The sequence below is a fragment of the Plecotus auritus genome, assembly GCF_963455305.1.
Source record: "Plecotus auritus genome assembly, chromosome: 4".
In the NCBI taxonomy this organism is placed as follows: Eukaryota; Metazoa; Chordata; class Mammalia; order Chiroptera; family Vespertilionidae; genus Plecotus; species Plecotus auritus.
In genome coordinates, this window is record NC_137775.1 from 111725715 (window position 1) to 111752123 (window position 26409).

Here is a 26409-nt window from a genome sequence, read left to right on the forward strand (position 1 = left end):
TTCAAATTTCAGTGTTCACAAAGTTTTATGGGAATACAGCACATCACTATGTATTGTCCTTTCAGTCACTTACAGTGACTGAAATCATGTAGTTTGCTGAGGCTAATTCATTATCTGGCTCTGCTCTATGGAATCCCATTTCCTTTATTTCCCAGCCACTAACTCTGCTTTCCTGAAGGCTTCACCCCATCCCACCTCTGTGGCCTGTTTTCTCACGTCCCACATGTCCATTTCCCCTCCCACCTTCCTCTCTAGCACCTTCACACCTCCAGAATTACCCCCAGAACATCCTCACCAACATTTCAGGGTGTCATCCTTACATCCTACAATGAAATCAGAGCCCCTTTTTAATAAAATAAGGAATTCTACTGCCTGCTTCTAATAGAACATTCTCCTTCCCTCAATGTGTAATAGCACAGTCCACTCACCTTCCTTCTGCAACCCCACTCAAGAGATTTCAGGATGGTATCCAGTTAGTTTATTTACCTCCACGATTTTTAACAGAACACACACAAAAAATAAATATTTTTCCTTCAGATTTTATTTATCTAGAAGCATATGACATATCTGATACAAGGGAGAGAAACTGAAACTGAATCTAAGCAAAAATCAAGTCAAGTACCTTGGAAACATACAAAGATGGTGACTCTGGGGTGGGGGGTGAGAAACCATTGTAGAAGTCAGCTGAAAGTGCTCAGCATCCATGAGTAATACACACATTAATTAAAACAGCAAGAAAAATCAGAATGCATATCACAAAAAAGGCAGTTAACCCAATGTGAGAACGCATCCACCTTTTGACTCTGAGGAGCACCCTGCACACCCAGTGGCTCCGGGTCTCCTTCAGGTCTCCCCTTTGCTTTTCAATGTATGCTTGCACCTTTGCCAGGTAGCACCTGTGCTCTTCTCCAAGAGTGCTTCCCTTGCCTTCCTGGAGCATCTGTGCATCAAAGTAGAGGTCATTTGTATAGGAAGCACCCTGGTGCTCCCTCTCTAGGCTCTCGACCACAGCCATCAGTTCCTCCAGCTGCTCCCTCTGCTCCTCCCCAGTGGCCCGGTTGTTGAAGCCACAGTACCTCCTCCCACACTTCTGGATCAGGCTCCTCAGGCTGTGGTTGTCCGTGTTGACTACGTACTCATCCAAGGACCCATCCCCTAAGTCCTCCTTGTGGGTAAAGAGGACCACCACATGTCTCATGGCTCCTGCCCCAAAGACCTCCTTCACCCTCCTCACTGCCATTGTGTCCCAGGCAGTGAAGCGCCCCAGCTGCGTCACCAGCAGCAGCACGTGGGGCCCTGGGACTGAGAGCAGGTAGCAGTCCCCAATGTCCTTGTACATCTCTTGGTCCTGGGTCTTTGCCTCAAAGATAGAGGGTGTGTCAACCACCAGTATGTTCCTGCCATTCCACATGCCTGTGGCCACCTGACACTTCCTGGTCACAGTCTGGGCCCCCAGCTTGGACTCAAACACAGGCTGGCAGAGGATGCTGTTTCCAGTGGCACTTTTCCCGCAGCCAGATTTGCCCACCAGGACCAGCCTCAGTGAGGAGGATGATGCAAACCGGTTATCTTCTACACTGCCTGAAAGAGAAAAATTGTGTATCTTACTAAGCTAGTGATGCTTAAGATATTTTGGTCATGGACACTCATGATATCTCATAAAAGCCATGGACCTCCCTCCCAGGAAACAGTCGTATCTAAATACATACAAATGTTTGCCTGGCAACCTCAGGAGGTTCATGAGTCAGAAAATCCACATCAGAATCCCATTTTAGAGACATAGTCAAGAGAAAGAACTGCTACACTGAAGAGGATGATCCAAGTCCTTCACCCAGATGAGGGAATATACAGTTTTTCTGAAAGAAAAGTGGTCCGTATGTTTCCCGGGATGGTGCTTAGGCCAGTTTCATGCTAAATAAATGTGAGATTAGAAGGAGGCAGAGAATGAGAAGTCACACGTGGGAAAATATTACCACCTCTTTTTCACTGACAACTTCCCAGGCACACATGTGTAGAAGTGCTCAACACATTCACCTAAACCTTGTGAGAAAAGGAAATGTCAACTGAGGGTCCCTGGGTCACAGCTCTTAGGGTGGGGAGCTAGATGCCTGAAACTGAGACAACAGAAAAGTCATAGTTAACGTCAAAGGTAAAGTACAGGAGATGATCCTGGATGTGTGGCTGAAGAGGACTGGAATTTAAGAATATTAGTAGTACATGTGTTGAAAAGTTCACCTACTTGGCTGATTGAATTACGGGAAGTTAACAAAACTGGTGTTGAAGAGAATGACACTGACCCAAGAATTAAAGCTGTCAAGCATTAGAGGGTGAGAACCTGAGGAGACCTAGAGTCCTTATGAGCCCAAATGGATTCCAAGTTCATTGTAGGCTCCTAAAATGTAGTATTTTAACCCTTCTACTCTGTGTTGATTCTTCCTTTCCAGCAGTATTCTGGAAAGTTTTGCAGCAAACACAATTACTAAATCTCTCTGGGGAACTTTTCTATTCTTCAGCTGAGAGCAGACAAGGAAACAGAAATTTTATTCATAATTCAGTTCAAAATCCTCCAACTTCTGACTTGAAGTTTCATTTCCACATTTCCACACATCACATGCACGGAGAGCATCATATTGTAGGTGTCAGTTGGGTGGGGACGTGATGATGGTGGGGAAAGTAAAGAACAAATGAGCACTTTCTTTTTCTTCTTCAGTTTAAAATCACTAGGTTTATGTGACTGTGTTTGAGGTGAGGGACAGTGTCTCTTAAGAACATGAGGCTTTCTTACCTTCAGTCATAGTTCCATATCTGGTCTTTGGAAGTTCTTCTATTCTCTTCTGGAATAAAAACAGGAAAAGAATAAAAAGTAAGTGTCCACATGGGAGTTGATAAGGCCTGAGGACACCTCCAGTTCAGACTCATAAGACTAATGCTCCATTGAGAAGTCATTTCCGTGGCTAATCTCTAACTCACATTATACCTGCACACATCTATAAATAATTTTAAGCAAACCTTGGGATCCTAACACATTATTTGAGTAAACATTCTGTCCAATTGGGTTTTTTTAAAATACAATTTTATTTATTTCAGAGAGGGAAGGAGAGGGAGAGAGAGAAAGAAGCATCAATGATGAGACAGAATCATTGATCAGCTGCCTCCTGCATGCCCCCTACTGGGCATCGAGCCTGCAACCAGGGCAAGTGCCCTGTCCCAGAATCGAACTATGACCTCCTGGTTCATAGGTCGGTGCACAACCACTGAGCCACACCAGCCAGGCTCCAATTATTTATTAACAAACATCTAAGCCGTTTCAAATACATGGTTGTTGCAAAATAATCCCCATATGCTGTATGTCTCTGTGCGCATGTGCAAGAATTATCTGTGATAGGTCCCATCTGACTAGATATTGACAGGTCCCATGTGACTAAAGAGCACTGTGTGAATTCTTGCTAACACCAGCCATGTGTGAGAAGTCCCCAAATCTGCACTTGCACTTGGTGATATTGGACTTTCCATGTTTTCATCACCCTTATGGGCATAAATATGGATGTCTTAAATGGTTTACACTTCATTTTACTGACTAGCATTGAATTCAAGAATGGTTTTTATAGTTTGTTTGTTAAGCAGGTTGCTTCTGTTATATAGACATGACATTTTTCTATTAATTTAATGAGGTTTTTTTTGGCCCTTTTTAAGAAAACCTCAAATTTTCACACTATTAGAATATACTAAGACAAGTTCCTTCCTTCCTTTCATCCTCTCTTTTTGCTTTTCCTTCCCTTTCAATCCTTCCTCTCTTTCTTAAGCTCAGCACCACCCTCTTCCATATGCTGTCCTTGATTCTGGGAAATTATACTCTAGATCTTGCTAAACCTGCTCAAATTCTGTGACACCTTTTCTATTTTAGATGACCTTTTGTGAGATTTGGAAACCTCAGATAATATGTAGGAATCAATCTATCGATGTGGAAAAGATGATAATGACAGTGGTGACCATGTTGATTGTGAACTTCATTGTTGTCGAAATTCTCTGTGTGGCCATTTATAGCTTTCTAAGTTCTTTCATGTACATTATTTTAATTGTTCTCCATAATTAAGGTAAATCTTAAAATTTTGATTAGAATGTTTAGAAACTAAGCAACAAATAATCTACCCAAGGTCACAGAATCGCCATGGAGCTAAGACCAAAAAAGAGGCTCTTTTTGCTGGTGTTTTCTCCTTTATTCCACAGAAAGAAAGCTGATTATTCTAAATAAGTCCACAGCCTCTTGGTGTCACACATTCAATGTGGCCATCTCATGTTCAGGACATAAATTAAAGGTGACATGCTGTAAACCTGTCCTGAAATCATCAAAGAAAATTGTATTGCAAAATCTTCAGTACATGTTTTTCCAAAAAAAGATTCTTCAAAGAAAAGGCAGTAGGGGGCCGGAGTTGTTCTGAATTTGAACACTTCATTGTAAAACAATCTGGTGTTTAACTGACTTATCAGTGTGATCCAAATGGAGCGAGTTGCCTGACACAGAAAAGTTAATCAAATTCAGGTAACATTAGCCACGATGCAGGGTAGTAGTTCTCCTGGACCATCTTCAGAATGTGTCAGGTGGCAAGGGAGACGTGTGTCCACAGGGAAATGGGCTTTTAGGCAGAAATTAACAAATAACAGTGTCCCGAAAGAGTCAGAAAGGATAGTGATGAAGATGCTATACTGAGTCAAAGACAGAATATTAACAGCCTAGGAAAAGACTGGGGGCAGCATGGCAGACCTGCAGGAATGTGGTGCAGGGTCAATCTCAGAGCAGGCAAAGGTGTCAGAGTAGGCAAGAATGGGAGGATCAAGAATGGAGGCAGATTCCTTCTCTTAAAGGAAAATTTTACTAACCTTCTCCAAAATGGGGCCAGGTATCATGAGAGAGTGGCAGGCAGTGTGCAAGCTGAAGTTATAACAGCATTGGCAGGACAATAGGAGGGTCTAATTCAGGCAGGGGGTTGAAGGAAATTAACATAATGTACCTTCTGATTTTAAAATTACAAGAGCCTGATTTTATCATGATGATACCTTATTTTATCAAACCATGAGAAAGCAGGCTCCCTCCTGCTGTTTCAGGAAAATCAAACTATTTCTTGTCTGCCTTGTTCATAAGTGTCTCCTTCACTCATCTGCCACAGTCCCCTGAATCCCTAGGATTACAGTCCCTTGTTTTGTAGTTTAATTCTTGTGATTTCTGGATACTTCTCTCACATAAGGTTCAGCAGACAGAGGGGTTGTTCTTGTGCCTGAACATGAGTCTGTTTGCCATGTAACTGAGTTCTATGTTATGTCAGAGGAAAGGTGTGGGCTGTTGGAGAGGAGAATGGAGTGGTTTCCAGAAGGACAGGGTCATGAGACAATGTGTACTCAGGGTTCTACTATTGAACAGGTGCTCAGAAGGGTGAGGTTAAGGAGTTAAGAGGGTAAAATGAAAAGCATGCCCTCACCTAGCTGGGCACCCGGGGAGATTCATTTTTCTTATTTGTCCAATGAGCTGGGAATAACTGTCCACCTTCCTGAAATCCTGTGAGTCCTCTGAAGATGCAGTGGGCTAAGCAGTAGGCAATTAGTTGGAAAGCCCAGTGTGCAGTGGAATGTGCTGGGCTGTGGGCTCAGGGCAAGCGGTTCCCAAGCCTATTTCCCCTCCTATAAACCCACTGTTGCAACTTGTACCACCATAATGATCCCATTTCACCGATGAATGAAACCAGAAGTAGGGTAACCTGTGTGATGTCACACCTGCAAAGAGTGGCTGTGCTTATATCTCAGGCTCTCAAATTCCCAGTGTGCTGGACCCTTCCCTGAGTTCCCTTCCCTGGCCTGGTGCTGTGGGCATGGTGCTAGCCAGCCTGAGGAAGGTGATGGGTGGTCTCTGGAAGGGACAGGCAGTGGGCACATGCTGTAAAGAGGAGCTGCTTGGATAGGCAGTGTTCCAGGGCACTGGACTGCTGAAAAGGAAGTAGAAAAGAGGTATACCAACTTCATCCTGAGCCCCACTCACTGCTGAAGGGGACATGACCTCATGGTGTGCAGAGAAACTGCTACAAAGAGGCCCTGGAGAACTGTGAGGGTATAACATGCTGTCTGTTACTTTAAAGGGATTTTCCTGTAAGAGCCTTTATGCTGCCATGTCCCCTCACTTTTCCTTTTTATGACATCAGAATAAGCAATATTTGGAAGAAGAAGTTATAAAAGCAGTGAGGGACACTATCCCCACACCCCACCCTCCAAGTTCAGAAACAGAACCTGGACACAAGAAAGTTCTTATGGGACACCAGCCACCCCCCTCAGCACCCGTTCCAGAAGCTCCTACCTGCCCAGCCTTTCTACCTTGGGCCTTTATCAAAGCTCTGCTTCTAGAATGGTCTTGCTTACTAGAGACAGAGCAGCACTACTGGTCCACAGAGGGCCTAGAAATCCAACATGATGGTGTGATTTTGATGGGCTCCCCAAACCATGAGTGCTGGCTGCCTCTTCTTTGCCATCTGACACACCAGCTCTGTGGGACTTAGGGGGACTGGAAAGTCGTGTTTCTATTTATTCCAGTGGCAGTTGGAACAGGGCTATAGTTCCTCTATTTGTCACCTGATCACACATTCAAAACTGGAGCAGTGAACATAGAGCAATTACCTTGCAAAGCCACAAAAACCCTTTTAAATCAACACACTCTAATGATGGACACCAGAGCATAAATGGAGAAAGAGCCACAGATTCAGAGAAAAGACCAGGAATTTAGCTAAAGCTAGGAGTCCTGGACAACAGTGGAAATGAGAAGGTACAGGACTGACAGTACCCATGGGTAAGCCATTTAGAACTTCACTCAAAATTTTGAGTGGGACATAGAAAATTCTTGTAAATCCAGAGAGCTGAAATCTGGGGTTACAAACACTTTCTATCATTGACAAATGTCATTGAGGATCTTATATGTTAAACCTCCAAAGTACCGAATCTATTCACCAAGTCCAGGGCTTCCTGAACCTCCTGTCTTTGGGAATCATCTAGGAGATTCTGAAAAATGTATGTTTCTTGGAGATTTAGTTCACATATCCATAATTTTAGAGCATAAGCACCTCCATGCTCCAACCTATTATTCTGATGCACTCAGTCCAAGATCTGGGTTTCTGGATCAGTTTTCCAAGTCTAACCCCTTAGTCATGCAGAGGAAGGAAGGGGGTTCAAAGGGCTCAGCCACCCACACACTCCTGGGCAGTTTGGGCTGGGGAGCAGGTGTTTAAGAGCACAGACAGGTAGGGCAAGGGATTGGAGACCATAATCATGACCATGACTTTAGCCATCTCCTGCAAGACACTTTATGGACACTTAGAAATGAGAGTTCTAGGTGATTCAGCCCAGATACACAGAGGATTTTCACTTTGTAAGCTCTGAGGTTAGCCTCACTTATATATCTTCAGAAATCTCCTTGCCTGTGCCAAATATGTGTGTTTGCTGCCTTCTAAGCATGTTTTGGTCCCTGCAAGTGAGTGAGCAGCCCCCTTCTTTCCTTGTTAGGGGGATAGGTTAGGAGATGGCTTAGTCCCCAGTAAGAATGTGGGCATCCAGGCTACAGATGTTTAATGCTGTTACTGACCCTACTTAGTGTTAAATTCAGACATCCTTACACACCTGGGAGTATAGAGTTACTCTTTCTAGATCCCACTCCCCTTCCTGGTATCTACTGGAATGGAGGTGCTCACTCAGTGAGCTTTCGGCAGGCACTGAATTCTTCCTGGTCCTCACAGTTCCTATTCCCTGGCCGGCTCCCTTCCCCTCCTAGTGCTCACCTTTCCTGCAGAATTGGTGACAGGCTCTGACGCTGGCCCCAGAAGCCCCTGACCTACTGCTGTCCTCAGATTGTGAGTAAAGCAGGCTCTTCCTACAAGCACACAGGGAAGTGTCCCACCTCTCAGACCTCAGAGGGCAGGAAGCCCATGGTGGGAGGCCCAGGGATGACAACTTAAAGAGACAGGAACATTTGCCACTGAGGGAGTGGGATGGAAAGTTTCCACTAAAAAACCCTGCTTTGGACTGTGGTAATTTCCTCAGAAGGTCCCTGTGACACCAGCACTTGTCTGCCTCAGGGGCTATAACTTCAGAGGAGAAGAGCATTTTAGGTTTCTGAGCCTCTTTTCACTTCTAGCCTTGATCACTAACCTTAAATCCTTTTGATTTTAGGTCTTTTCCTATAAAATGGCCTCTTGCAAGCCTCCTTCCCTGGGACAGGGCCATCAAGGTGGTCCTGGTGCCAGGACATCACCTGCAAAATCCCATTATTCTCAAAGGAAACGAAGGCGTTTGCAACCATTCAAAATTGGAGAACAGGGAGAGGATGAAAACTTTCCTTCAGGGCTTACTCTAGCCACCTTTGTAGGTCTCTCCCACAAGAGGGTCATGAGAAAGGTGAGAGAAATAACCAGTTACTGTATGGAGGCTAGAATAGGATTATGATGATGGGGGCCTGACCTGGTTAACAAGGATGTGACCGTGCCTAATTCACTCAATCTCTCTGGAATTGAATTTGCCCACAGTGAGGTGTTTTACTTAATCTGAAGCCAATCAGCTGGGTTCTACTTTTTACCCATTCTTGCCAGCTCCTTATCTGTAGTGAAGAACCACCTAGTTTTACCCTATAAGCTTTATTAAGATACTAGAGGCCCAGTGCACGAATTTGTGTATCGGTGGGGTCCCAAGGGTGGGTGAGGGCTGGGATGCCATTAGCCCTCTGGGCAGGCAGTGGGATGCCCTTGCCCTTGCCAGCCCAGGATCCAGATCCGTCCTGCTGACTCCTACGCCAGTTTCCAGGAGCCACCTGGCAGCCGCTTTTATATCCTTTCTTCTTTGTGGAATGTCTAGGGAGGGGATGTGGCCTCAGTGCCCGAAGCTGACTTCCAGGAAGCTGGCAGTGCTATCGGGATCATGCCGGCGGCACTGGTCCATCAGTGCCTGGCCTGTTCTTTGAAGATTGGACCTGCAGGACTACTGAGGGAGTAGCTGCCACCAGGCTAGTGGGCCTCCAGGATGGTTCTGTCAGCTGAGTGGTGCTCCCGCTGTGGGAGTGCACTGACCACTAGGGGGCAGCTCCTGCATTGAGCATCTACCCCCTGGTGGTCAGTGCACATCATAGCAACTGGTGGTTCAGTCATAAAGGTCGCTTAGGCTTTTATATATATAGATAGTTGACATGTATCATTGTATAAGTTTAAAATATACAATGTGTTGATTTGGTATGTTTATATATTTGAAAATGATCATCACCATTTGCTAACACCTGCATTAGGCCCATTAAGATCTACTCTCTTAGCAACTTTCAAGTATGTAATTCAGTGTTATTAACTACTATTGGCCCAGTGCACAAATTCATGCATGGGAGGGGCCAATCGGGGCCAACTGAGGCCATTTCACCCACTCCTGCTTGAGGCTGATGGTGGCCGACTGGCTGGTGGAGGAAGGGACTGTGGGAGGTTGGTTGGCCATGGGAGGTTGACTGTGGGAGCGCACTGACCACCAGAGGGCAGCTCCTGCATTGAGTATCTGCCCCTTGGTAGTCTGTGCACGTCATAGCTACTGGCCAGTCATCCGGTCGTCTAGTCATAATGGTCACTTAGGCTTTTATATATATAGATAATCCTATGCTGTGCATTTGATCCTCAGAATTTATTCATCTACAATTATGATGTAGTACTGTTTAACCAACATCTCCCCATTTCTGCCATCCACCAGCCCCTGGTAGCCATCTCTGTACTCTCTATTTCCATGAGTTTGGATTTTTAAAATTTCACATAAAAAAGGATATCATATAGTATTTATTATCACCTGTCTGACTAATTTCACTTAGCAATTGCTCTCCAGTTCCATCTTCATATGGAAAGATGTCCTTACAATCCTCAAGGCAGAGTATACACCACACACACACACACACACACACACACACACACACTCACACACTCACACACACATGTGGGCAAAAAAAGGTTTAGATTTTTGAGTACTTAAAACACAGAGTTTATTCTTGCATTATCATTTATTAATTATTGTATTCTTTGTTTTGCATACTTACAACTGTAAACCTACCTTTGCCCACCTCTGTACATATATCACATATCATCTTTATCTATTCATCTGGAGACAGATCCTCAGATTCTTTCCATATCTTGGCTATTGTGAATAATGTTGCAGTGAATATGGCAATGCTAATGACTCCTCAAGATCCTGTTTTCATTGCCTTTGGACGTATTTCCATATGCATCCTATATTAGTGCTATTTTTTATTTTTTGGAATGGTAAAATCAACATCATTAAAATGTCCATACTACCCAAAACAATCTATAGATTCAGTGCAATCCCCATTAAAATATCAACCAAGTATTTCACAGACCAAGAAAAAACTCTCCAAAAATTCATATGGAATAAAAAAGACCCTAAATAGCTACAGCATTCCTGAGAAAGAAGAACAAAGTAGGAGGGATCTCAATACCAGATATCAAGCTATATTACCAAGCCACTGTCCTCAAAACTGCCTGGTACTGACACAAGAACAGACATATAGATCGGTGGAAGAGAACAGAGAACCCAGAAATTGGCCCAAGCCATTATGCTCAATTAATATTTGACAAAGGAGGCATGAACATACAATGGAGTCAAGACAGTCTCCTCAATAAATGGTGCTGGTGGGGCATAAGTGGGGGGTGGGGGGTTATGGGGGAATAAGGACACATATGTAAAAAATAACAATTTTTAAAATTTTTTTTAAAAAATGGTGTTGGGAAAATTGGACAGACACATGTAAAAAATGAAACTAGACCACCAACTTACACCATACACAAAAATAAACTCAAAATGGATAAAGGAATTAAACATAAGATGGGAAACAATAAAAATATTAGAGGAATCCACAGGCAGCAAAATCTCAGACGTATACTGAAGCAATATCTTCACCGATACAGCTCCTAGGGCAATGGAAACTAAAGAGAAAATAAACAAATGGGACTACATCAAAATAAAAAGCTTCTGTACAGCAAAAAAAACCATCAATAAAACAACAAGAAAGCCCACTGCATGGGAGAACATATTTGCCAATGTTATCATCAATAAGGGTTTAATCTCCAACATTTACAGGGAACTCATACAACTTAACAAAAGAAAGATAAACAACCCAATCAAAAAATGGGCAATGAACCTAAATAGATACTTTTTAAAAGAGGACATTAGGAAGGCCAAGAGACATATGAAAACATGCTCAAAGTCACCAATTATCCAAGAGATGCATATCAAAACGACAATGCAGTACCATCTCACACCTGTCAGAATAGTTATCATCAACAAATCAACAAATGACAAGTGCTGGTGAAGATGCAGAGAAAAAAAAACCCTCGTGCACTGCTGGTGGGAATGCAGACTGGTGCAGCCATTGTGGAGAACAGTATGGAGTTTCCTCAAAAAATTAAAAATGGAACTCCCATTTGACCCAGTGATCCCCTTTTTAGGAATATATCCCCAGAAACTATAAACTCCAATCAGAAAGGATATATTCACCCCTATGTTCATAGCAGCACAATTCACCATAGCTAAGATTTGGAAACAGCCTAAGTGCCCTTCAGCAGATGAGTGGATTAAAAACCTGTTGTACATGTACACAATGGAATACTATGCTGTGGTAAAAAAGAAGGAATTATTACCATTTGCAACAGCATGGATGGAACTGGAGAGCATTATGCTAAGCAAAATAAGCCAGTCAGAGAAAGATAAATATCACATTATCTCACTCATTTGGGGATTATAATCAACAACATAAAGTGATGACAAAAACAGATCCAGAGACAGAGAAGCATCAATCAGACAGTCAAACCTCAGAGGGAAGGTAGGGGAGGGTGGGGATAAGAGGGAGAGATCAACCAAAGGTCTTGTATACATGCATATAAGCCTAATCAATGGACACAGACACCAGGGTGGTGAGGGCATGAGTAGGAGAGTGAGGGGGGTAATGGGAGGATAAAGACACATAGGTAATACCTTAATCAATAGAGAAAAATGTGCCTAGAATAAAATAAATTAAGATATTTGGGAAGAGATAGTTTTATTTTTTTTTTTTTTGTTTTTTTTTTAAATATATTTTTTATTGATATTTTATAGAGAGGAAGGAAGAGGGATAGAGAGCTAGAAACATCGATGAGAGAGAAACATCGATCAGCTGCCTCCTGCACACCTCCCAATGGGGATGTGCCCGCAACCAAGGTACATGCCCTTGACCGGAATCGAACCCGGGACCCTTCAGTCCGCAGGCCGACGCTCTATTCACTGAGCCAAACCGGTTTCGGCAGGGAAGAGATAGTTTTAATTCTGAAAGAGCTGGAAATTATTCAGGAGAGGAAGATTATCACCTTTTCTCTTCACTTTATCTCTGCCCCATTCATAGCATTATATTCAATATTCTTGTCCTATACTTTTGAAAACTTTTTTATGTTCAAATAAATATAGATTTACAGGGAGTAGGAAAGACAGTAAAGATACATGTTACATAACTCTAGAGCAATATCAAAGCCAGGAAATTGACATTAGTTCAAAGTGTGGGTATAGTGCTATGCCATTTTATCAGATGTAGATTCCAGTAATCACCACCACAATTAAGATACAGAACTATTACATTCCAACAAAGATCAATCAATGTCAACATTTTATCACTTTGAGTAAAGTATGTCAGAGAATGTCATACATTTTCTTTCCACCATCAAAAAATTTAGAAAACTCAAGCGAGGATAGTCTATTATATTTACCCACAATTTTGCTCTATTTTTCTTTCATCCTGATGTTCCAAGACTTTTTTTTTTTCCCTAGGCCAGGAAAGTGGGAGACACAAGGGAATACACCCTTTGATTAAAATATTCATCTTCTTTAGCAGTCAGAGGAATGGTGGCATGAGAGATCCCCTTGGCCTCTCCCCTTGAAATGTTAATAAGTTGATCAACTATAACTCAACAAAGGAGTCCTTGCTCAATATAGAGGAACACCTGAGAGACTCAGGCATTGAAGCACCTACGGGGGGAAGGGGGGGTGGGGGCTGGGGGGGGGGAAGGAATGGGAAGAAATGGGGAGGCAAGAAAAAAGGAAACCTTGGCCACTCTGCAGCCCTGCAGTGGGAGCCCATGGCCAGCTCAGCCTGGAGAGTGAAGTAAGCCAGTGGAAGCAAGCGGGTCCTTCCACTGGATGGTATAGTGTTGGTGGGCACTCCAGCAAGCAGTGGCCGAGTCAGCTGAGAGACTGGGCCAAGGACACAGGGCAGGGGTTCTGCTGTGGCTGTCCACTGTTGGGTGGTAGGTGTTTCAGACAAAGAAATGGCGCCACAGAGCTCTGCTGCCCCTTGAACTCACCTCCTGTCCCTCTTGATGTCAGGTTGAGGAGCACATTATCTGTAAAGTGAGAAATAATGCAGCAGAGTCACTGTTTCCCTCTGTGACTAATCCCCAGTTGAGGCACATGGGGAAGGGGAACCTGTGGAGGTCCAGGATCACCATTACGGTGAGGGCAAAAAGAAACCCTACCCCAAGCAGTGTGACTGTACTATCTGATGGCAGCCAAGGAGAAAAAGAAACCCTACCCCAAGCAGTGTGACTGTACTGTCTGATGGCAGCCAAGGAGGCCAACTGTGGGAGGTCACAGAGGTACAAATCTGTGATCCAGTGCCATCTAGTGGAAAATAGTAGCAAGACCTCTTCAGAAAAAGCTATTAGAGAAGAGCCAGTAATAAATAGATGCCTACACAGAGGAGACCAGCAAATGCCACGAATAACCATGGCAGCGAAGCAGCTCAAAAAGAAAATGAAAAATTTCCAGAAAGCAAACTGGAACACATGGAACTATGTGATGTAAATGACACAGAATTCAAGACTACAGTTGTATAAAAATTTCATTGATTAGTGTAGTATTCACTTCTGATTGGTTATTTTTTATGGATTCTGTGTCTCTTTTTAAGTTGTTAAAGTTCTCACTAAGTTCCTTGAGCAACCTTATAAACACTTTTTTGAACTCCATATTTGGTAAATTGTTTGCCTTCCTTTCATTTAGCTCTTTTTCCAGATATTTCTCCTGTTATTTCATTTGGGGCATGTTTCTTTGTCTCCCCATTTGGGTTGCTTCTTTCTGTTTGTTTCTATGTATTAGATAGATTTGCCATGTCTCTGGGTCTTGGTAGGGTTGCCTTATGTAGTGTCTTGTGGGACTCTATGGCACACTCTCTTTGATCACCTAAGCTGGGTGCTCCAAGAATGTCCCTTGTGTGGGTTATGTGAGCCTTCCTGTTGTACTTGAGTCTTTATTGCTATTGGCTTGTTCATGTGTGAAGAGGACCCTTAGCTTAGGCTGGCTGATTGTGAGGACCGACTTTCATGGCAGTGTGTGAGCTGCTGTGCAAATGCTGACTACACAGAGCCTATTTCGCCTTTCATGGGGTTTTGTGCCTGCTGAGATCACTCTCTGGCTATGTTGCTTGTTAAACTAATTGGATCCTGCTCTGATGTTTTCTGAAACTGTCAATTGGGTGTGTCGGTTTGAGACTTTGGGGAGGGTCTCTGGTGCAGGTCAATGTCAGACACTGACTATGATTGGCTTTGGGAAACTTTAGACATACAAAGCAATCCACAGTTTTTGGCTGTCTTTGCTGAGCCTGGGTTATGTGGGAAAGAGCAAGCTGTATGTCAAGTTTTGCTTCCACAGGCACCAGGGAAGGTGAGCTAAAGGCCCAAGGCCCCCAGCCTGCCTTCATGTTAGGTTCAGTCACTGAAAAAGCCTCTGGCAGTACTCAAGTTGCATGGGGTAGGTTCTTAGTCACCAGATAGGGATAGTAGTGTTCACCAGATTATTATAGGTTCAAACTTGATCCCAGTGTTGGGTCTGAGACAACTCTGCCAAATTCCAGGGTATCCCAAGTCTAGCTGCCACCCAGAGTGCCCACAGACCTTCATGGTGGGGTTGGATCTTAGGGAGTTTTCAGGGCGAGGCCAGCAGTTTATCAGCCTCTAACAGACCAAGATTTGGCCGTGTGAAGGGAGGTTCTGGTTGGATGTTCCACGAAAAAATAACCCTTGTTCTTGAGCCACACAACTCAAGTCTGTTTCAGATTTTGCTGAATCCTCCTAGAGAGCCAAAGGATGGAGCTAGTGAATCTCCCATGAGGAGGCCTGTCAGGCACACAGGAAGGTGGGGGAATGGCCCATGCTCTAGAGCCGCAAAGGTCAGTCACTGGTATCCTTTGAGTCTGCCTGGACCTCTATATCCCAGGTTTAAGTAGTTAACTCCTCCATACGATGTGAGCTTTGCAGGGTGCAGATACAGGGAGTGTGGACAGTGGGCTAATGCATGCCCCCAGGTTGAATCCATAAGGAGGGGAGTGCTCCACCCAAGAAAAATGATATCTGCAGTGTGGGAAAGGGACTCAGGACAGGGATCCCGGTGGTTGTCCCCTCAGCTCTCTTCCTAGTGTCACAAACCGGTCCCTCCTCACATGACTCTAGACCACTCAGCCTGCCTCTGTTGGAAACCAGACTGGATGGCTGCAAATGAAATGTTGTGCACTGGCCCTTTTAAGGGGAATCCTGTGCTTCTCAAAGGCTTCTGTCTCTCCCTAACAGACTGAATCCTCACTGATTTTCACGTTCAGATGTAATGTGGGTGCCCTCCTGGATCTTGTGCTCTGGGATGGGGAGCCCTGTGTAGGATTGACCCATGATCCTGAAGCTGAGATATCACTCTATGATCTCAGCCACCTGTGGGAGTGGGGCCAGCCCTGTTCATGTCTCCACCCTTCCTACCAGTCTCAGTGTGGCTTCTTCTGTAAATTCTTGGTTGTAAGACTTCTGTTTAGTCTTCAATTGGTAATTCAAGTTGATTGTTCTATATTTTAGTCATAATTCCAGTTTGGTCCTGGGAGGAGGTAAGTGTACCTTCCACCTACTTTGCTGCCTTCTTGGATCTCCAATACTCTGTATCTTATTTAAATCTTCTGGTTTAGCAGACTTTCTCTGACACCATGCTGCTGATCAAAGTGGGGAGATATGTAGTGTGCCTCCTCACTTCTGCCAGATGGCAGGAAGATTCAGGCTCACCATTCAGCTTCTTTTAACACCAAGGCAGGGAAAGGGGTACTTCATTACTATAGGCTCTACTGATACTTTGGGGGTGGGAGGGCTTATTCCTGATTGATAGGTAGGAAAAGTAGGCTCCCCAAGTGGCCTCTACTGACACCATAGTGGGTGGGGTGGACCATCAGGCAGGAATAAAAGTCCTTCTCTATTCTCACCCAAGCAGAGAATCCAAGGAAGCCTCATTACAGCCAAGCAGGGGTGGGTACCGTGGTCTTTTTTATTGTATTTGGTTAGAGCAGAAGTTCTTTGCATTTCTTGGTTGTCTCTTTCCTGATCCTTTGGCTGAAGAGAGCAGGCTTTTCTTGTCTGTTCCCATTGTTGTTTCTGGGTAGCTTGTTTTGCAAGCACCCAATATGGAATAAAAGAGGCAAAAGAAAACCCAGGGAACTCACTGCTGTGTTATTACTTTCATCCCAAGGTCCTTAGCCAATTTGCCTGCTTCTCTTCATCTTTCAAACTTTTCTTATATTTTATACATGTACAGGATTTTAGCTGTACTTAGTGGGAAAAATACAAAATTTGTGTACTCCATCATCCTGCCTACTTTGTTTTAAATAGTGAATTTTCTGAAAATGTGGTCCTTGGAAATGGCTTATTTTGCACATAGTTTATAAAATGGAAGCATATTTTAAGTATTTTTAACACAGATGAACTTTCATAATATCTCTCTTCAGCTCAGGCAAACCACTAAGGACATATCCTATCTAACAAAAGGGCAATATGCAAATTAACCATCACTCTATCACAAAGATGGTGGCACCCATAGCCACAAGATGGTGGGGCCCAGTCCTCTCAGCCCCGCCTGAGTCCCCCAGTCCCGGGAGGGGGGGCGGCCACTAAGAGCAGGCAGTGTGAGCGGCTTGGCGGAATGCTTGCCTCGTTGCTGCGACAAGGCAAGCATTCCACCCCGGCCGCGGAGGGCCTCTGGGCAGCGGGCACAGAGTGGCTGGGGGTCGGGGGCGGGGGGAACGCTTGCGTCATCACCCCGGTGGTGAGGCAAGCATTCCGTGCCCAGCTGCGGATGGGCCTCTGGGCCATGGAGAGCCTCTGGGCAGTGGGCTCAGAGCAGCCAGGCCCCGCACAGAGCTGCTGGCACACAGATTCGTGCACAGGGCTACTAGCTGTGTAATAACTTCCCCCACCCTGCAACTACAGTACGAAGCAGCAATATTAGTTAAGGAGTCATCAGATGGTTTACTCCTTAAGACTGATATGACAGATATTTTAAATCAAGACAAAGGGAGAATAGAAGTTTTTAAAATCTCTAAATTTAATTTACACAAAATAATCTTTTGGCCAAACTTTTGCAGTGATAGTTATGTTATATTTCTCCCGTTCCCCACCCTCCACCCCCAACTGAATCCCTCTACTCTGCTCTCTCTCCATCCTCAGGCCTTCACTGCACTATTGTCTGTGTCTGTGGATTATGTATACATTCACGTTAAGTTCTTTAAAACAAAACAAAACAAAAAAAAGTTCTTTAAAACAAAGGTACCTGACCTCTAGTTTTCGTAGGCTGTGGTGCTCAGAGGGAAGGAAGATCTTTGGCTTTATAAAACAGTCCCCTTATAAAACCACTAAAAAGCTAAAGGTCTGGTTCTCTAATATGTGGTTAAGTTGTCTGGAAAGCTGAGGTTAAGGACCTGTTAGTTCTAACTTTCCTATGTTTTACATGTGCTTATGTACTGATACAAATTTTTTAGGCTTTTCAAATGTTTTAAGTAAAGCAGCTATTTTTCAAACCTTTAATTGGGCAGACAGTTGATAACTAAAAAACAAATTAGAAAATAAAACAACAATGAAGCAATAGTTACAAAATGAGAATGTCCACAAGCTACTAACAATATAAATTCAGGGTAGAATGACCCATACAAAAGGCTGTACTTCCTGAGAATTCTAACATTGACAATTAAAAACCTCTTTAGTAAATCTTCTTCTTCTCACTGATGGAGCTGAAAAGTAGGAGGAGCACTTGGGGAGAGGAAAAGAAAAGAAGTGAGAACCAACAAATCAACAAACATCTCATTAATACTGATGTCTTTTAGTCTGTGCCTTTGTAGAGAACTTTCAAATAATTATAAACTTACAGTAAACATTTCTGATTAAATAAAACCTCAATAGTGTTTATTGTGGTCAAATCACAATTAGAACAAAATTACCATATGCCAGTACATATAATCACCACTCTGGTGGTTGGAAAACTGGCTCGAGGACATAGAGGGTACATGTTGACGAGGGAAGGCCATGCTTGGAGAAAGCTGGGTCTTTTTGATCACTTTTACTCCATTTTTACTTCATCACCATTCTCCTGTCTGAGCTTGAACACGGGAATCTGCTGACCATCCTTGAGCTCTAAGAAGACCTCCTGAAGGTGCCACCTGATAGAAAACAAAAGTAATCCAGAAAACACGGGCAAATGACATGGTCAAAAGGGGGGGAAAAACAGGTGTTTGGAATACTGTCATTTTTTAAACACTTAATTTATGTTATAACTAGGTGAACATAACGTTTTCACATTTTATTTATTTTTAAAGAATAGTTTATTGATTTTTCAAGCGAGAGGGAGGGAGGGAAAAAAGGTGGGAGTGCAGGAGGGAGAGAGAGAGAGAAAATCAATTAGCTGCTTCCTGTATACCCCATAACCAGGGATCAAGCTGTAACCAGGGCATGTGCCCTTGACCAGGAATCAAAACAGCAAACTCCTGGGTCAGAATGATGGTTAGGGCGAGCCACACTGGCTAGGTCTTAACGTTTTATTATAGGCTCTCATTATTTAACCAGCATCATTTCAAGGCAAGTTACCAATGAATGACTGATGGGTAAACTGAAGGGGCCTCAGGAAAAAGGAGCACCTTACTCCCCACTTCCTAATTCACTTGGGCCTTCAATTCTTGGCTGGAACCTGGCCAGCTCCTCCACTAATGCCAGACTTTGTCAATGTGCTCAGGGGAGGCATGAGGGGGGCCGCCTAATGGCGGCCTACTCATTTTGTGTTGGGGAATTAAAACACATCCTGGCTAAACAGCAAACATCTCTGAGAAAGCTTCCCCGGGGAAACGAGTGAATACAGCTTTTGGCAACCAGATAAGAAAAGCCAATGAATGGTATGCAAAACTTATATAAAGAATGTGTTGAATGATTTTGGAATAGGAATCCATGTCTTTATTTATATGTAATGATTGAGGCAGTAGTGTTAGAAGTGTAAAATTATTGTAGACCTACACTATAACTGTAAAGTTCTTCATATTCAGCAGAATAAGGAGTAGACAATTTGATGGATTGCATTGGATAAAATGTCTGGACTAAGAGCCAAAGCACTAGCTTGCTATCCTGGCTATAAAACTTTTCAAGCTTTGAAAAAGTAATTCTTATTACCACAATTACATAACTACAAATGAAAATGGGAATCCATCAGGAGGTCCCCTTCCTCCATACCCACTCGCTTTCCCATAATACCTTTTAAAGGGGGCATCTCTGGAGGAGATAACATAGAGATGGCCTGCTGACTTGGATCCAGAGACAGGAATCTTCAACTAGAAGTGTAAAATGAGAGATATAATTCGATGTGTTGCTGTCCTCTCAAGAGATGACAAAATGATATAGAGCTAACCCTATAAAAACCAGTGCTTATCTACAGAATCTGGCTATTTTCTAATTTCAGCCTTCCTGGAGAATCCACCTGGTTTTCTATCTGGCCCCCTCAAAATGTCCTGCCCCTCTTTGGACGGTTTGGTGAGGTCAAAGGCAGCCCTCTTATTTAGCAAGGAGACCTTATATGCCAAACTCAATACTCTGAGTACTTGCAATGATTACTTTAAAATCCAGTTAGAAAAGAACAAACTACTGATACATGCAACAATATGGATGAGTATCAACAACATGCTGAGTGAAAAGAGCCTCACCCAACAGGAATTCCATTCTCTAGAACAGGCTAAAGTACACTGGGGAAATATCAGAGAAGTGATTGCCTCTGCTCGGGCTGGCGGATGTGAGAGGGGACCAACTGGGAACAGCATGAGCAAACTTTCAGGTGTTGGGAACAGTCCACATCTAGATAGGGTCTTGAAGGGTACTTGTTAAAATTCATCAAATAAGACACATAGATTTGTACTTTTCACAGAATGTAAATTTTACCTAAAAAAAAAAGAGCCATAAACAAATATTAAACTCTAATTAATGATATACATTCTTATGTGTTTAAAGATAAAGTGTGTGGATGCTTGAAAATAATAAGATGTTCATGGACAAACCTTATTATGGCTAGATGAATAGGTATGGGATAAAGCAAGTAGAGCAAAATACTATTTGTAGAATCCAGATAGCTACTATGTGGGTTCCACAGCATACATTCTTTTATTATTTTCTGTATGTTTAAGACTTTTCACAATACAGTAGAAGAAAAAAAGTCTACTGTTTAAAAGGGGAAACTATTACCAGCAAATTGGTATACATTTTAACCTGGACCATAAAGAACAGGTCTTGAGAAAAATATGTAAAAGCTCGTTTGGAAAAGACAAGGAAATCTCGGTTAGTTCATCCTCACCAGTCACCCACCACAGGCTGGGCTCACCCCACATGGCCAGGTGCTGCCTGTATGCTGCCATGCCCTGAGCCTAGGGAGTCAGCCTGGGAACCTCAAAGTGAGCTGGTAGCTGTCAACTAATATGCTACTATTTAAAAAATATTGAATGCAACTTTTTGTTTCTCAATGAAAACTAAAGACAATTTGAGCCAAGTGAAGGGGACACATGTTGTGACAAGGAAACCCATCATAAGGTGCTTCCCAGGGTGCCTTCCTGTGCCCCAAGCAAAGGTACTTTCATGGGCTAAGAGATGGTGTATCTTATCCACAGCAAATTGTCACCAAGAGAAAGAGTGCTTGGGTACACATATTAGTGTTTTCCAAAATCCTCTTTCATTTATTTAAATACACTTTAAAGACACAGACTTTGGAATGGTGGCTCCACACCCCGAGTCACACTAAAGTGATTCTTCAGAGTTCTACTTTTGGAATCAAGCCACAGCTCTTCTCAGGGGGTTATACAATTAAGCAATAGAGCATACATTGAGCGTCTCTGCATGCTAAAAGAAAAACAAAAAAAGGGGTGTGAGATAAAAGGGCAGAAGTAGGATTTTGAAGAACAGCAAACAGAGGGATCAGTGTCTGAACTTCGGGCAGTTGTGCCTCTGTGGGTGATGAGGTATTTTACAGACTGGGTTCTTCACTGCCCAGGTTTTGCCAAAAGTAAAGCAGGAGGTCTGGTAAGCCAACGTGTTGGTAGATAGAGACAATTTCACACATATACTTGGGGGGGGGAAACGCTTCAATATGACGACTCCTTATGAAAAACTGAAACTTCTCACCTCTGAACGAAATAAAGAAACTCCAAATAGGGATTTGGGGATAAGATGCCCTGCGTTATATAGAGGCATCCTTATAAATAGCCGATTGTAAAGGAAGTGAAGAACCCTGACAGATGTCACATATACTTCACAAACTGGAAAAGCAAAGCAAAGGCTGGGTTGAGAGGAGGCTCTGGGGAGCAGGCGTTGAACTCCTGTCACTGTGCTCTCACACTGTTCAACAGCAGTAGAGGCCAGTGTCCGACACCATAGTCAACGCAGTCACACAGTGCCACCAAGGGCCTGGGCTGCAGGCAGGAAGAAGCCTCTCGCGATGTGCTAGAAGACTGGGCCAAAGGAAAAGCTGGGCCTGGCCAGCTTTTAGAGAAGGTTCTCCACTAAAACTACGTTGCATCAACCAGTCACTGGATCACCAGATCAGAGAGCTGATGCTGCATCAACCTGCCTTCAGCAAAGGTGCTTGCAGCCTTCTTGAGCATCGCAGCCAGGCCCTGTGCTCTAAGCTGAGAGACACCCTGAATAGCCTGACCCAATCCCTGGCCGTTCAGAGTCCTTGTGTTTGTAGGGATCCAGCCAAGTGAATAGAGATGGCGAAACACAGAGGAGCCACACCACATAGTGTGAGGAAGTTGAAGACAATGAAAATAAGGCTATCAGGCACAGAGCAAGCACTCAATACACGTTCACAGCACTCTTTCCTTTTCTCCTCAGGGTTCCCTCTCTCACTTAATGGCACCACTGTCTTTCCACTCATCCATGCTAGACATTAGAGCATCATATCTCTGACACACCTCTCTCCTGCTATAAAACTGTTACCTAGTCCTTAGTCCTATCACCTGGCAACCACCACACCCTTCATACCCATCTCTCATTCCTCTAGACCACAGCTCCGGATCATGCTCTCACCACTGTACACCTAGGTGGCCATAATGCTCTCCTAAAGGCTTCCAGTCCCTGGGTATTCCCAATCTGAATGAATTCGCCTTGCTTTAAAACCAGACCAAATATTTATCAGAATACTTGAGCACAAATTGCTACTATAGTTAAGAAAAAAACTATTTCCATGAAAAATAATAATAAAAAGAATAACAAAAAAATAAACTAGGTCAAAGCATCACACTCTTATTTTCAAAATACTTCAGAGCTCCTGCTGGCCACAGAATTAAGTGTGTGAACTTCACATGGTGAGGTTGCAGCCCTCTAGTTGCCCCCAGTCCACTAACCACTCCACTCATGGCCTTTACTCTAGTATTTGCTTCACCCTGTCTTATTCTGGAATTTTAAACTATAAACTTCCAGAAAGCCTTCTGCATTTCAATATTCCCACACAACTTAGAATCACTTTTCTAGCTCAGAATGTACTCAACACATACTTGTTAAACAGAAGAACAAATGCATTTTATATTTTGCTGAGGTTTAACAGCTAAACTATGAAAGAAGACAAAATATAACTGGAAAAAAATAGACTGGCATTCCAGACAATCAATGTAAACAAATAAGTTTCAAAACTAAAATTTAAAGTTGTTTACATTTGAATAAGAGTTAACTGGCTGTAGATATATTTCAAGTTTGAAGCTGAAATACGTGGTGGTCATTTCTCTATCAGTTCAAAATGGCACTTGAGCACAAACACTGCATTCCCTGCCACACCAATTGTTCTAAAAAGAAGAAAAATGCACAAGAATATATTAACCCCCAATTTTTAAAAAAAGCTCCCAAGTAGTACCTATCCCAAATCCTTACTCCTGCTGCCTCTCGGATTAGGGCGGCCCCTCCTATCCTTCAGGAGGCACCTAGCCTAGTTTGCTGGGAGAGCATGTTACCTTGGCATCAGCAATGTCCACAAAGTTGTACTTGTCCATGAGCTGGAGATAGTGAGTGTTGAGAGGAGTGCCCAGAGCTTCCAGGGCCTCAGGGTGGCTATGCAGCTGCTCCAGTGCCAACTGGTAATAGGAAGATCTGGAAAAAGCTTCTAAGTGGGAAAGATAGTTGTTACATTTTTGTTGTCTTTATTGAACTTGGTCAGGCAGACTCTCTGTAGAAAGTTAGATGATACAATATATGTACAACATGGAAACAGATACAATTATGAAATTTATAGATGGAAGAATTAGGGAAAATCTACTCTAAACTGTCCATTTTAGAGACTCCAGAATCAAAATCTACAAAGTCAGGATCTGTGGGGATGTGGCCGACAATGCTGAGCTAAGTACTTAACCTTTCTGTGCCTCAATTTCTTCATCTCTCATTTCCTGACCTCATTTACTACCTCATTTCTTTATCTAAGGGGTTTGATCTTCTCTTAAGCTCCTTTTGGTCCTAGAACCATTATTTTCTCAAAGAGACATAGCTGGTTCAAGGTAGAGCTGGAGCAAGAATTTATGACTGAACTTCCACTAAAATGAAGGTTAGGATAAACCAGCATAAAATAGACCATAACATCATTAACAACAAAGCCCTCAGGCCAAGATTATAGAACATTAAAATGCTATTTTTTCAAGTTTACAGATTTATGCTGACATTTCATGTAGATAAGTTATAACCTGCTCCGTCTCAGGTACCCTTCTTGGCCCAAAGTCTTTGAGGAACTCCAGGAAGCACACCCCTACAATTGCAAGGTACTAGGGAGAGAGCCTCTTGGTCAACTGAAAGAATGGTGGAGAGGACACTGTGCTTTGTTCGGCTATCTGTTGGTGATTCTAACATCCTGGCAAAAAGCAAAAATGCTGTAGAGTGAGGGTGAAGAGCCAAGCTGAGAGGGCATAGAGGAGCTTCAAAGAAAATCATTCTGAAAAGAAAAAAATGCTGCTGCTTCACAAACAGTAGCAATTAAATGACCTTACGTGTCTTGGTTACAATAACTATGGCTTGTCTTTACAAATTTACAAATTGAATGCAGTGGAGCTGGAAGCCACATCTTCAAGCTTTTGCCATCCTGGACTCTTATTTTTACTTCCTGCTCTCACCAGAGTTCCTTGCTCAAGGTCCCCTCCTCCACTAAACAAACATCAAAGAATGGCAGGACCAACAGGCTGAGCACACTTGAGAAATAAAGCCAGTTTTCCCCACCTGTGAACCATCTGGTATCTCTCTGTTCTTTACATAATCTCAACCATCTTGGATCTCCTGTGTACACTCTGGAGTGGACGCCCATCTTGCTTTTTGCTAGGCTTCTTATGCAGAGAAAATGGGGTCCTTTTGTTAGCATAGGTAGATAGATATTAATAAAGGAAGGGAGCAAAAAGAAGCCTAGCAAACTGGGAAGCTGAATCCAATATTGAGCCTGCTTAACTGGAAAGCTATATAGCCCTATTTGCCTCTGCCTCAGCCCCGCCACCCTGGCTTTGTCCAGAAGGACGTCCAGAATGATGTCCGGTCTAATTAGCATATTACCCTTTTATTAGTATAGATATGCCTGCGGGATTGGGCCTAAACTAGCAGTCGGACATCCCTCTCACAATCCAGAATCGCTGGCTCCTAACCGCTTACCTGCCTGCCTGCCTGATTGCCCCTAACTGCCCTCCCTTGCAAGCCTGGTCACCCCTAACTTCCCCCCCTGCCGGCCTGGTCGCCCCTCGCTGCCCTCCCCTGCCGGCCTGGCTGCCCCTAACTGCTCTCCCCGCCGACCTGGTCGCCCCTAGCAACCCTCCCCTGCCGGCCTGGTCACCCCTAACTGCTCTCCCCTGCTGGCCTGGTCATCCCTAACTGCTCTCCCCTGCTGGCCTGGTCGCCCCTATCTGCCTTGGCCCCGCCACCCTGGCTTTGTCCGGAAGATGTCCAGTCTAATTAGCATATTACCCTTTTATTAGTATAGATTTTGTCAGATATGAGTATTGCTACCCCAGCTTTTTTTTCCATTTGCCTGGAAAAATGTTGCATCCCTTCACTCTCCTCCTGTGTGAGTCATTTGTTCTGAGGTGGGTCTCTTGTAGACAGCATATAATTGGGTCATGTTTTTATATCCATTCAGCTAACTTACTAGTATGTCTTTTGATTGGAGCATATAATCCATTTACATTTAAAGTTATTATTGATAGGTACTTATTTATTGCCATTTTAATTCTTTATGCCTATATTTCTCTCCCTATATATTTCTTCTCATTACAGCAGTCCCTTTAGCATTTCTTGCAGTGCTGGTTTTGGTGGCAATAAACTCCTTTACCCTTTTTTTTTTTTCTGGGAAGCTTTTCTATTACCATCTATTTTGAATGATGGCCTTGCTGGATATAGTAATCTTGGTTTCAGATCCTTGGTTTTTATTACTTCGAATACATCATGCCATTCCCTACTGGCCTGTAGAGTTTTTAATGAGAAATCAGGTGTCAGCCTATGGGAGCTCCTTTGTAAGTAAAAATTGCTTTTCTCTTTCTGCCTTTAAGATTTTCTTTGTCTTTAATTTTTGGAATCTTAATTATGATGTGTCTGGGCATGGCCCTGTTTGGGTTCTTCTTGCTTGGGATTCTCTGTGCCTCCTGGACTTGTGTGACTTTTTTCTTCACCATGTTAGGGAAATTTTCTGCCATTATTTCTTCAAATAGGTTCTCTATCTCTTGCTCACTTTCTTCTCCTTCTGACACTCCTATTATGTGAATTTGTTATGTTTCATGGTATCCCAGCTCCCTTAAGCTGTCCACCTGTTTTTTCTTTGTTTTTTTTTTCTTTTTGGTTCTCTGATTTTTTTTTTCCCATGTTCTAATTCACTGACCCAATCCTAGGCTTCCCCTAACCCGCTGCATATTCCTTCCACTATGTGCTTTCTTAGTGCTGTGTCATTCTTCATAGTTACTATATATTTTATCATGCTGTTGACCATCTTTGCCATCATTATTCTGAACTCTATGTCTGATAAATTTCTTATCTCCATTTCATTTACCTCTTCTTCTGAATA

At 43.2% G+C, this 26409-nt stretch overlaps 2 protein-coding genes across 6 annotated transcripts in view; both read right to left on the reverse strand.

Moving 5' to 3' along the window:
* Positions 1-530: 530 nt before the first annotated feature.
* The window catches only part of LOC308247157 (GTPase IMAP family member 5-like), a 52399-nt gene continuing 26520 nt past the window's right edge, over positions 531-26409 (reverse strand). The window contains exons 1-4 of one of the 3 annotated variants that reach the window (XM_080665815.1): positions 18317-18442; positions 13389-13427; positions 2786-2834; positions 531-1581 (exon numbers count right to left, since the gene is read on the reverse strand). In XM_080665815.1, coding sequence (XP_080521941.1) covers positions 695-1581; positions 2786-2795 — 897 coding nt within the window. In that variant the 5' untranslated portion in view covers positions 2796-2834; positions 13389-13427; positions 18317-18442 and the 3' untranslated portion in view covers positions 531-694. Of the gene's footprint in view, positions 1582-2785; positions 2835-13388; positions 13428-18316; positions 18443-26409 lie in introns of those variants that run through there. The other 2 variants (XM_080665814.1, XM_080665816.1) reach the window with 2 other exon arrangements.
* Positions 17410-26409, reverse strand: part of COA1 (cytochrome c oxidase assembly factor 1) — a 35574-nt gene continuing 26574 nt past the window's right edge. For all 3 annotated transcript variants that reach the window (XM_080665818.1, XM_080665819.1, XM_080665817.1), the window contains 3 exons: positions 23345-23493; positions 19614-19690; positions 17410-18535 (listed from right to left, as the gene is read on the reverse strand). In XM_080665818.1, coding sequence (XP_080521944.1) covers positions 18436-18535; positions 19614-19690; positions 23345-23493 — 326 coding nt within the window. In that variant the 3' untranslated portion in view covers positions 17410-18435. The remainder of the gene's footprint in view (positions 18536-19613; positions 19691-23344; positions 23494-26409) is intronic.